Source organism: Phyllobates terribilis, unplaced genomic scaffold, assembly GCF_046119375.1.
Source record: "Phyllobates terribilis strain yellow unplaced genomic scaffold, ASM4611937v1 Scaffold_13__5_contigs__length_258822181, whole genome shotgun sequence".
NCBI classification, from domain to species: Eukaryota; Metazoa; Chordata; class Amphibia; order Anura; family Dendrobatidae; genus Phyllobates; species Phyllobates terribilis.
Window position 1 is genome coordinate 98,895,739 of NW_027362773.1, and position 12,169 is coordinate 98,907,907.

General features: G+C 40.1%; 1 protein-coding gene across 11 annotated transcripts in view; it reads right to left on the minus strand.

Annotated features, from left to right (window-relative positions):
- Window positions 1–1,410: 1,410 nt before the first annotated feature.
- The window catches only part of MICAL2 (microtubule associated monooxygenase, calponin and LIM domain containing 2), a 255,023-nt gene continuing 244,264 nt past the window's right edge, over window positions 1,411–12,169 (minus strand). For 10 of the 11 annotated variants that reach the window (XM_073658276.1, XM_073658278.1, XM_073658281.1 and 7 more), the window contains 3 exons: window positions 9,380–9,479; window positions 7,795–7,868; window positions 1,411–6,612 (listed from right to left, as the gene is read on the minus strand). In XM_073658276.1, coding sequence (XP_073514377.1) covers window positions 6,407–6,612; window positions 7,795–7,868; window positions 9,380–9,479 — 380 coding nt within the window. In that variant the 3' untranslated portion in view covers window positions 1,411–6,406. Of the gene's footprint in view, window positions 6,651–7,794; window positions 7,869–9,379; window positions 9,480–12,169 lie in introns of all 11 variants that reach the window. The other variant, XM_073658277.1, reaches the window with a different exon arrangement.

Here is a 12,169-nt window from a genome sequence, read left to right on the forward strand (position 1 = left end):
AGTTTTCAATGGGGTAATTTTTTAAGCATTTTTCTGGTTATTTGTATATAATAAAAATATATTTTGTGACTAATAAAACATATGGATTTATACTACTGGTTGGTTCCAACTAGAGTTTATGTAAGATTTCATTAGTTTTTGTGACTCTTAGTCGCTTTAAATGATTAAATTACTTAAATGTTTGTTTAGTGATGAGGCTTTTGATTTATTTTTTTGGTATTAGCAGTCTAAGGGCGCAGTCGGATAACCGTATAAATCGGACCAAGACCGAACCGCAATGCATAGACCCTGAGCAGTACAGTTTTCCATCTACTGAAGAAAGCAGTAGTCTTTAAAATTAATGTGGAAAAGAGACATGGGCTCCAATGTATCAAAACTTTGGTTGTATGCCAGTCTTGATGAACCCTGCAGTGGAGTAAGATGCACTGGTTCATTATAAGGCATGCATCTCTTAATGAATTTTTTTGCATCTTTCAGCTGCCATGCACCAATGAAAAAATATACATCACCTCTGTGGCATAAATGAAAACAAATTTCAGATGCCCTCGGTCATACATCCCCCTCCAGCCAAGATCTGACTCTTTTTTCAAACTGTTGGCATAAAAACAGCAAAAGTCATGCATACTTTTTATTTTGTTTTGCACTTCTGATAGGTGCACAAAAAAACTTGATATTTCAAAAAGTTTTGCGTCGGACATCTGGTATGAACTGCTTGATGAATCGACCCTATAGTGTGTATAAGAGAATTGCTGAACTTTTTATTATATGGGGTTATACAGGAAAAATCATCATCAACTTATGAAGACTGGGTTTCCAACCTTCTGGATAAGCAGAATTCCTGCACTCTTTAGTGTTTTTCTAGGCACGGCGACAAGTTTAAAATACAGAATTTTGCAGAATGGGAGTCAGGATAGACCCTCAATGTGTGATCAGTGGGTTCCTAAGGATATACATCTACTGTATATGGTTTTTATGGAAAGCCTCACTACACTTTATAAGAACTCTCTTGATGCCACTTTTGCCCTTGTCACATAACCTCCCCAACTTTTTACAGTTTAAGCAGAAATAGAACAACAACAAAAATATTCAGTGCTTTATATAAAAGTTAAAAAAAGATCTACTTTTACTCCGGGTGCCATATATAAAGCTGGAGCAGGTGCATTTACAGATATCAGTTACTCCTATAGAATGAATCCTTTTATGTGCACAATGATACATTTCATTAACCCAGATATCTCCTGTTTCCTCCCTCGCGCGGCTTCAAAAGAAGCTATTGCAAATCTGTGTCACTCAATCTGCACGGACTACAGGAATTAACTGATTTTTCTGAGCTTTAATGTACACTATCTGTGGACATCTATGGCTTATTACGTAGGCAGGATTTTATTTTTTTTTTACAAAATACATGCCTTTTAATGAAGAAAGAGCTGGAGCAAGATGCTCTGAATTAAGACTGGCGTGCAAAACAATCTTAATGAATCGGATCCTATGTATATCTACCTGCAAACCTGCATGTACAATCCGTTTTTTTTTTACAGCAGCAGCTATTATTCCCCTCTAAAATGTAAAGTGCTGCAAAATATGTTGGCGCTATAGAAATAATATTATTATTTTTATTACTATTCACTTACAAAACCATTTACAGTTTCCCATGTTATGGAATATCATCCATTCTTTACAGATGCATTGTAATTCTATAACCTCATCTGGCATCTGATTTTTAGGTTGGGCTCATGCCTTGTGGAGTTTATGCACATTTATCCATAGAATATCTGCAGCTTTTCTGCAGCAGAACCTGTAAGTTACATGCGGATTTGGTGCAGATTGCACCTTTTTTGGGTAAATTCACACATTGTGGATTTGCTGCTGATTTTGTTTCAGAAAGTTCTATTCAGTTGAAACAGTCCCATTCAGATGAATGGAACAGATGTCCAGTCGCAGAAATTTCTGCAACAAAATCTGCAGTTTTCCATTCCAAAAAGGTGAAATCCGCTCTAATTCTGAGCAAAAAAATAGATATGCTGTGGATTAAAAAAAAAAAAAAATGCAACAAAAAAACTATTTCACCCCCCAAAAATAATGCAGTTAAAACTCATCCACATGCTATAAGCTACAGATGGAAAAATATATAGATGCACATAGGACCCTCTTCGGTCTGACCGCACAGTATATGGGCATCTGCAGCCAAAAATGTGTGACTGAAGCTGCTTTGGAGGTGGAAATGGACCCCCACTTCTTGCGCCCCCGTGTGGCTGCATAGGTTGCACCAATGGTATATCCGCCCCTGGATGCATTCCCAGTTTGGCATGTGTTTTCATTGGGGAGATGGGAATAAGTCACTGCCAGACCCCCAGATAAGAATATATTGGTAACCCGCATACACAAAGCCCTGACAAAATTTGCTGGTCTGGTAGACTTGCTAAAAATTCAACTATAAAATAAATATATACTGTCTTCTATAATATAGTGGAAAACTCAATAAGCCAATGACAAATGAATGTAGTGATCAAGTCAATATTCCAGTTTGGCCACCAATACCCATTCCTCAGCCCTTACCATGCAATAGATGAATTAATTTGCCAAGGATTCAGTTTGCATTGTGAAATTTTGTGACAGAGAATTTGGTAACAAAACACACATTGATTTGCAATTTTGAGAATCAAATGACATATAATCAATCAATAACTAATATACACAGCTTTTATGGGGCAGCCATATGGGGCTATCAGTTTCTAGCAGAGATCTGTATGATTGTATTATGAAATAAACATTATATTTTGTCTGTGCAGTGCTACAAATAAAAGACATGAAGATGTTTCCTTGTAAGAAGCAGAAACACTATTGGAGACCGGTGTGTAACACTGAAGTGAATAAGATCCCATCTGCAGTACCTGAGAACGGCCACTGCATGGCGTATGGAGCGGCTCTGTTCCTGCTCTGTAGTCCTAGGTATCACCAGAGTAATAAGGGTAGTGGACCCCCACAGATCTGATATTGATGACTTATACTAGGGATATATTGTCAATATCTTGGTCCCTTTATGGTGCATATTTATTGTATTGTAGTATCTGCTCCCACGCTCGGGAATTAAAGGGGTTGTCTCAACTTCTTACTCAAGTTCTAAAACAAGCAACTCTGAAATTTACCTCTTATTAATAATCCTCGACATTCTCAAGAACAGGAGGCTTTTTAATTATATAGTTCACTACTCATTGCTGCGGTTGCTGGTTTACTAGGCAGAGAGCTCACACTTACAAGCTGTTTGCTATGCGGCTTGTTTGGTTCAGTGCCCCTGCGCTCCTCTGATGGTAGTCGAAGAGGCAGATTTGCAGCTTCGGAGAGCACAGTTCACACTATCCTGATCAGTCAATCATCAAGAGCTCACTGCCCCCTGGCAAGCAAGAAGCTGGCAGACAGATGAGCTGTGCGCTCCTGAAGAAGGAAGATTAGACGACCCCTCCAATAGTGGATTTCACATTTCTGATTATTATTATCCTTATTATACAAGTAATTAAAATGTATGCAACTTTCTAATACACTGTTGTTTCAATATCTCACAGATCTCCACTTGCTGACAGTGAATGGAAATATCCTGATTTTGTTTTATACCTGCACCCTTTTTCAATGGACACATCTACAGGGTGTTACCCTTCTGCCTCTGCTCGGCAGCGCTCCATGACCTTCCCCTATGGCTGCCGCCCCCTGCAATGCTCCACGCCAGGTTTTACAAATGGATCCCATGACTTAGGCCTATATAAGGCCAACCAAGAAACACACCTGGGTCTTGGTATTATGACTAGAGATGAGTGAACCCGAATTTTAAAGTTCGGGGTTCGTACCAGGAACTTAGTGTCCAGTGCTGAACTCTGAACACGGACTTCTCACGGAACTCCATTTTAATCTTCGGAGTTCCGGGGGAAGTTCGAGAGAGAGGGAATATTTTAGAGCTCTGAAGTTTGGGTCCCCATACATTTCAATGGGGTTAGGGTTCATGTTCAAGTTCGCGTAAAGTTCTAGTACTTGAACCAAACTTTTGACATAAAGTTTGGTCGGGTACCAGGAACTTCCACGGGAACTTCCACAGGTTCCCTCATCTATAATTAAGACTCTTGGTTCTGTCTGTGCACCACTGCCTGCTCCTGGCCACCTCTGCCTGCCTTGGCTTGGCGTTTTTTGTGTCCTGTCTGCCTGCGGCCTTCAGTGCTTCAGGTACTCACTCCATAACTCTGGATCCGTGTGCCCACCCTGGGCTTAGAGGATCCACCTCACAATGTGAACCCTTAACACATTGCTTGTTATAGTGTATCAGAATTCAGTCTAATGAGCAATGCACATGTTTAGGACGGGATTTAGTCTACAAATGAAAATAGTTTTTCCATTCACTGGCAGCAAACAGAGATCTTAAGAATGTTGAAGAATTGAAATACAAAGAATATCGGTATCCGATTTTTTCAATACAGTTTTAAGCTTTAGAGACAAAAAATAAAAATAATGTTGCCATCTTCCCACCACGCTTCTCATCTATGAGGTCGGCTGCCTCAGTACTTGCAGGACTGACCATTGTGACATTTCCCTTATTACCTTTTATTACTCCCAAATTCCCTTCATTTCCTGAAACTGCAAATTTGGGAGACGTGTATGGATTCTTCTATGGTGTAGAGGGATATGCACCCAAAATGGCGCACAGTGGGAGAGCCTGCGCCACTTTTTTTTGCCAGCAATCATATATTTTCCCTTTTAAAACTGTGCTGCATATGGAGGGTGAGATTACAGAAAGGAATAAATTGCCTCCTGCTAGTTACAGCTAAGGACCAAGGTGCGGTCCACCTATTTTCTATTTAATCATGTAGGCATCATTCACACTTAGAGTTGGAAATGGTGCAGGAACCTCATACCTAACACATTATGAAATGCTACTAGTACCGTTCCTATGGATCACTGTATATAAAGAGAGTGGCATGTTCTTAAGAAAAAACATATTACGCTTGCAGCATTTTACTTCTTTTCTATAAAAATGCCCAAATACTTGTACAGTGTGAACATATATACCGTCACTTCCTAAGACGCCATCTTGGCATAACCGGGCAGGAGAATGGAGATAAGACAAGCTCAATGCCACGAGAGCTGCTTGAGGCTAGTCCGGTAACCTCACCGCTTCCTCCTTATTAGCACAGCAGGGTAATTTGCAGAATTCTTCTTTATTGTTAATTTGCTTCCTAATTGCAAAGTTAACAACTCTCTAAATTGGTCTCCATTAAAAATTTTCTACCATTTTTTTCTGCTGCAAATGTCAGTAAATCCTATGTAAAAATGTCATAAATCCATCAGAGCTCCGGCTCAGTTCTGATGTCTCTCTCTGCTCTCCTCTTCCCTTCTCCCAGAGTTTCATACGTCCGACATTCACGTTCTCAGCATTAAACATGATGTCCAAATTTAACCAAGGGTCCCCTGTCCTGAACACAATCTACCTACTCAGGCTGTAAATGTTGGTTGTGTGAAACAAAGCCTTAGAAATAGCAGCAAAGAGTAGGAGAGAGTTATCTATACACATCCTTAAAATATGGAAAGGAGGTGGGGAAAGTATCTACAGTTTCAGGGATGTAAGAGAAAAAAAAGGCTACAAATATGAAGGAAAAGGCTAAGAGGAAATAAGTGCAGGATAGAAGCTGTGCTGATATATGAACTAATGAAGACAGCAGCACTCTGGATACACACAGACCTCACATCCAGCCTATATTACCGGGAGAGATACTCACAAGAGAAAAATCTGAAACTTGAATCTGCAAACTTTCTTATCAGGGGATCTGAAAATGAATGAAGATGTGCACTTTGGGGCTGTTTTTACATAATAAATTTCTTGGTTTGCAAAAGTGATAGTAGTGCTATGAATATTTACTTTTATAGTGTTTTTTTATAGTATGTGCCAATATATCTATATATATAGGCATGTATGGGATTCACAGGACTTCATAACATACTGCAGGAAGCACAATATTTCTAGTAATGTGCCAAAGTCCACATCAAAAAACGGTAACAGACACTGGCAAATATAGACACTATCATTGGTGTCCTGACGTTAGCCGTCATCCAGGGGCATCCAATAGCAAACATCCAAACTCTGATTTAATGGTCTGTATGGTTCTTGGTCTTTGGTCCATGAAGATTTAAATAAATAAATATTTCCCCCCTCTTTCCTAAGCCATAAAACCGTCAACACAAGATACATTGTTCATAGATCCAAATATACAAGGTGAGCACTAATCAGAAAAAAACAGACTATTCTCTATACAGTGACATTGTCCATATTGTTTCCTGCCCGATGAGGAATATACAATGTATCAGCAGATCTTTTGCAGTACAGATCACAATATAACACTTTCTGGCTTGTGACCTGAATGCCATCTCTTTAAATGAACCTCTTGTTGATGGTGGTCATCTTCAGCTGGCAGTCTTTGGGTAGGGGAATGTCCAACAGATTTTTCTCCTCTGCGTTTTCCCGGAGTCTTTGTTCCTCAATGCGAGTCACAAGTTGATCCCTCTGCTCGATAACTCTCATCATCTCTGCAAATATTTCTTCTTCCTCTGCAACGTCTTTCTCCTCTTTGAGTGCCGCTGATGAGATAAATTAAAGGTGTCAGCAAGAAGTGGAACTGTAGAGGGATACATAGCAAAAGGCTCCTTAATATTATACCTACATGTGTGTGCTTATATGGATATTTACAATATATATTGCTATATGCCAGAGCTGCACTCACTATTCTGCTGGTGCAGTCACTGTGTACATACATTACATTACTGATCCTGAGTCACATCCTGTATTATACTCCAGAGCTGCACTCACTATTCTGCTGGTGCAGTCACTGTGTACATACATTACATTACTGATCCTGAGTTACATCCTGTATTATACTCCAGAGCTGCACTCATTATTCTGCTGGTGCAGTCACTGTGTACATACATTACATTACTGATCTGGTACTGATCCTGAGTTACATCCTGTATTATACTCCAGAGCTGCACTCACTATTCTGCTGGTGCAGTCACTGTGTACATACATTACATTACTGATCTGGTACTGATCATGAGTTACATCCTGTATTATACTCCAGAGCTGCACTCACTATTCTGCTGGTGCAGTCACTGTGTACATACATTACATTACTGATCTGGTACTGATCCTGAGTTACATCCTGTATTATACTCCAGAGCTGCACTCACTATTCTGCTGGTGCAGTCACTGTGTACATACATTACATTACTGATCCGGTACTGATCATGAGTTACATCCTGTATTATACTCCAGAGCTGCACTCACTATTCTGCCGGTGCAGTCACTGTGTACATACATTACATTACTGATCCTGAGTTACATCCTGTATTCTACTCCAGAGCTGCACTCACTATTCTGCTGGAGGAATCAGTGTACATATATTACATTACATATCCTGTACTGATACCGTGTTACACTCCAGAGCTGCACTCACTATTCTGCTGGTGGAGTCCCTTGATGAATTGGAGACTTTCACTTTAGTTGAGCTCTTATAATACAAGACAGGCAACATACTGATAAGGAATTTAGATTGTGAGCCCCATGGGGTCAGTGATGACGTCTGTAAAGTGCTGTGGAATTAATGGCGCTATATAAGTGACATATCTAAATTCTGTTACCGTATCAGATGACTGTACATCAGGACAAGCTCTTTGCAGACACTGAACAAGCAGAACTATGTGAGAGATTTTTGAACCTGGCAGTCTTGGGTTTTGCAATCTGACACACAATTTATATAAACTTACGGTTAATCATCATCTTCTCTCGAAGTTTTTGTTCTAATCGTCCCTGTTGATCCTCCAGCTCTAACTCTCTCGCTCTGTGGAAAGCACAAGAATCCTCCATATATCACAATTGTGTCAATAATGATTAAGAATTAATTTCTACATCATATTCAAGATGGGAAGATTCTTCTTTCCATCCAGAAACTGAAAACCCATCCTGAGCATATCCTTTTCACACAGGACGTGTTACAGGAAAAGAGTGTGCTACATAGTAGCGGACCATGCATCTGTGTGCAGGACATGATCAGGCATGGGTTGTTACTTTAAAGGATCATCTGAAAAGTGACCTATCTTTAAATCAGATTTTTGTCTTAAATTATTATAATTTTTTGCCATTTTTTTCTCCTAATGTCATGATCTGAATAAAAAAAAAAGATCACACTAGCCAATAGGTTTTTTTTTTTCGATTCATACTTCCTTTTCTTTCAGGAACAGTGTTCACCAGTTTCCTTATGTAAAAATAAACTAAAAAACTGCGCCAAAGATTAACGCTACCGCACACTGGTCTGTTATCGGTGGGATCAGTGGGGGCTTGTCTACTGTCTCGGCCTGTCTTAAAAGGACATTTGGCAATGTGCTGAAGGTAGTATGGTCGCGCGCGACATCTCTGAGGCTTTGTACTGTGGAGGTGTGCTGCCATATGGTGTTTAATGTGCCACTCATTATTATAAGTTTATAGAAAAACTGTCTTTGGGTGCAGTATTATAGCTCTGCACAATTCTGCCCGTGCACATAAGACTGGGATTAGATGGGTGTAAGAAAATACAATCATATCTGCAAATTGCAGACATAAGTAGCTCAGTGTGCTCATCTAGATAGCGAAATGGTGCAGGAACTGCCTTTTTTCCATGCACCAGGTTGGTCCTTAAAATGGACCAAACTAGTGCATCCTGCATTTTTTCCCGTGTGGACCTGAGATCCATGTGGCAAGTCACATAAGCTATAATTGTTCCGTGTCTGTGCTATGGAACTGCACATGGATCAAAAATATGTTTATGTGAACGTACCTTAAGAGAGAAAAATAATAAAAAAAGACATTAAACAGCCCCCAAATTAAAATACAACCATCTGGGGTAACACATAACCAGGTTATGTAATAAATGTAAGTGGACGTGTGGCGCCTAACCCTGCACTTATTGCCGTGTGAATATTAAATGGAAGCGCTACCTCTTCCTCGTTAGTCGTGCTGCGCCCGAGATTACAAATCTGTTTTGTAGCCTCCGGGTTTAAAAGAAAAATAAATAAAATGTTTATTTCTCTGGTTTCGCAGTCTCCGGGTGAAGTGGAAAGAAGGGATTGTAGCTGTTTGCGTTGCATATTATTTCTTTCCCTCTCACTATGCTAATGAGCACAATCTATGCGAGGAGTTAAAGCCTCAATTTAGTGCGGTAATAAGATCTGCATGCGGTGGAAAGACAATATACACCTGTGCGGATGGCCAAAATTAATAGGTTCCCATATTTCCTGTCCTCCTTGTGTTTCTCGCCCCCCCCCCCATCCCTAAGGATTCATTGTACATACTGATGGCGAGCGCCACCAAACTTACACGGATAGGAGCTCAGACTCGTAACGATTCAATTTACTCTTTTCTAGGGCGAGCTGGAACCAGTCGTGCAGGAGCCGGGTCTCATCCTGTGCGTCTGAATCTGTTAGAGAAATGAAGAAGGAATAACACCAGTTACGCGGCTTCACTCGGCGTTAGGCAGCTGTTTTACATTTTTACATTCAGTTTGCATGAAATGCATTTACTGCCCTGATAAACAGTTTAGTATGCGCATGTTCCAGTCATTTGTTTTTTTCATCTTGTTCCGTCAGGTGATGGGAGGAAGGGTCAACATTGAAGTAAAATTTACTGATAGTACAAAACAATTTTTTTTAAAAAAGTTACCTTTTAATCTGACATCCAATAATTAAAAAATAATGGTAACTTGGTACCTTTTTTATATGTATTTTCACAAGATTGGAAGTAGGGATACACCGGAAGAGAAAGGGTCCCTCTGCAAAGATCAAAGGGGTCTGGTCCAGCCCAGGGTATATCGATGCCAGACCCCTAACTTCTGGAGTAAGAAGACTTGGTATTTAGCCAACCAAGGATTTGCCCCCGATTTTCTTGGGCCCCTGCATTGGTTGCCTTTAGGAGCACAGCACTGGGTCCTGGTGCCATCTATATAGCTATGGTTCATGGTTCATTGGTGGGGTATGGGGGATCTGTTACATAATTTGCACTGATGCCTCTGACTACTTTTATGGTACATTTATCAGTGTCCAGAGCAGAAATATTTGGTTGGGTTGACGCAACGTTCACCTGCACACTCAGCATTTTGTTTGGTGTTTTTTTTTCAGACATGCTTCCGACGCATTCTTTGACTTGAATGAAGAAAACTTCAGTCTTTGCTTGACCTCCTTTAGGGCATGTACCCAAGGCGTCTTTTAGGCCTGTCAAGTTTTCCAAAGCTAAGACTCTTCAGAAAAACTCTGGTTGGGATTTTCCTGAAGTATCTTCGTGGGCATTTTTCTCCATAATTTTTGCAACGGATAAAAGTCCCACAAGTTTCGAGTAGGAAGAACAATGTGGGGTGAACTCAGCTTTAATAATACAAAGTGCAAAAAAATATATATATATATGTAATAAAAGATTTGTATTTTAATAATAAAAAATAATAATAAATGAAATAAATAATAAAATAAAGCCATAAAAAGGCCTCCATGTCCCTCTCATAAAACAGGATTTGGAGATGATTCCGAGAGACTCGGCCATAATTCCGGCCCATTGTGAGCGGCTCATCTTCTCTTTAGGACTTTATTGCATTTTGTCTCACCCACGGATGTTCTCGGCTAATTCGTCCGCCTGCTAAATGGATGTCGGCGGCAACAAAGGATCTTTTCATTCCTCGCTACCATAATTATTAGAGGCGAAACTGCATAAATGTTATTGAGAAGTTGTGTTCGGAGCCCCGTCTCCTCGCTTCGTTATTCTCAGCCGCGATAATTTTCTAATTATCTTAACATTACTTACAGAGCAATTTGAAATGTATCACTACAGATGAAACAAGGCTGATTTAATAAGCACAGGACAATGACTGAGCCGCCGGCCTTATTATACATGACAGACATAAGAGGGATCTTAACCCTTGCCATAGTCGAATGATAACTGCAAAATAACACCCAAAGCCCTGATATGTTCTGGAGTAAGCAGGGATGAGATCTCGCTGCACCGCAAAAAAATGCAATTATATGCAGAATTCAATATATATTTTTCTATTGAGATCTACATTAATACAAAGTATTTTCCCTCCTAATTCAGCTCCTTTATGTGAAATTTGGATCATTCTTTTTTTTACCTATAGGGGCTCAATGTTGCTTCAGCTGGCAATGAAGTTGTTTAGTCGGGGACGAAAAATTTATATTAACTAATTAAAAGAAAAAGCATGCCATAAACATCTGATCAGGTTGAGATGCCGCCTCTGGGACCACAAATCTTCATGCCCCACCATGCCAACAGGTGGGGTGGAGACCACTAATCCCATAAAATCCATTTTCATTGCTCTAATAAACTTCAATAGAAAGCACTACACAAGCACGGCCACCTCTCCATTCAATCTCCGTCTGAAGGCAGCGGCCGCCTCACCTGAAAAAATATGGTTCTTGGCAACACTACCATTAGGAGAACTAGGGATCCACTGACCTCTAGGAATCCACAGCCTCTGCATCCAGATGGTCGCACAAATCTCTAATAAAGAGGACATGCCACTTGCTATAAATATGAACAGGGTGTAAAAAAAATCTGATTATTTTTATCAGATGTAAATGCTGCTGTTCTCCTGAATCCGGCGCTATTTTTCTTTTGTTCCTGTGCCTCTCCATTCCTGAGATATGGCCTCCTCTTCCCTATATGTATATTTAGTTTTGTTAGCCAAGTGGGCAAGGTCCTCAACTCATCTCTGTGGGTGTGTTCTTGGGAACCATGCCCACTTGGAAAACAAGACTAGATTCATATACAGAAAAGAAGGGCCCATATCTCAGGAACGGAGAGGCGCAGGAACAAAAGAAAAACAACGTCGGATTGAGGAGAACAGCGGCATTTACAGCAGGAAAAAAAGTACAAATTTATGGTAATCTTTAAGTATACAGAGGATTTGAAAATGGATGTGGGACTCCTGCGTAACAGACATTAAGAGCATATTCTTTTAGGGAAAACCCCAAACACATATCAACGGTGGAAGTCTCTAGGCATTCTCCACCTTCCTAAACAACGGCAAGAAAATCACACAGTTAGTAGCATCGAACATCCAAATAATGGCACCACATAGTGCCCATATAACAGCTCTGCATAGCA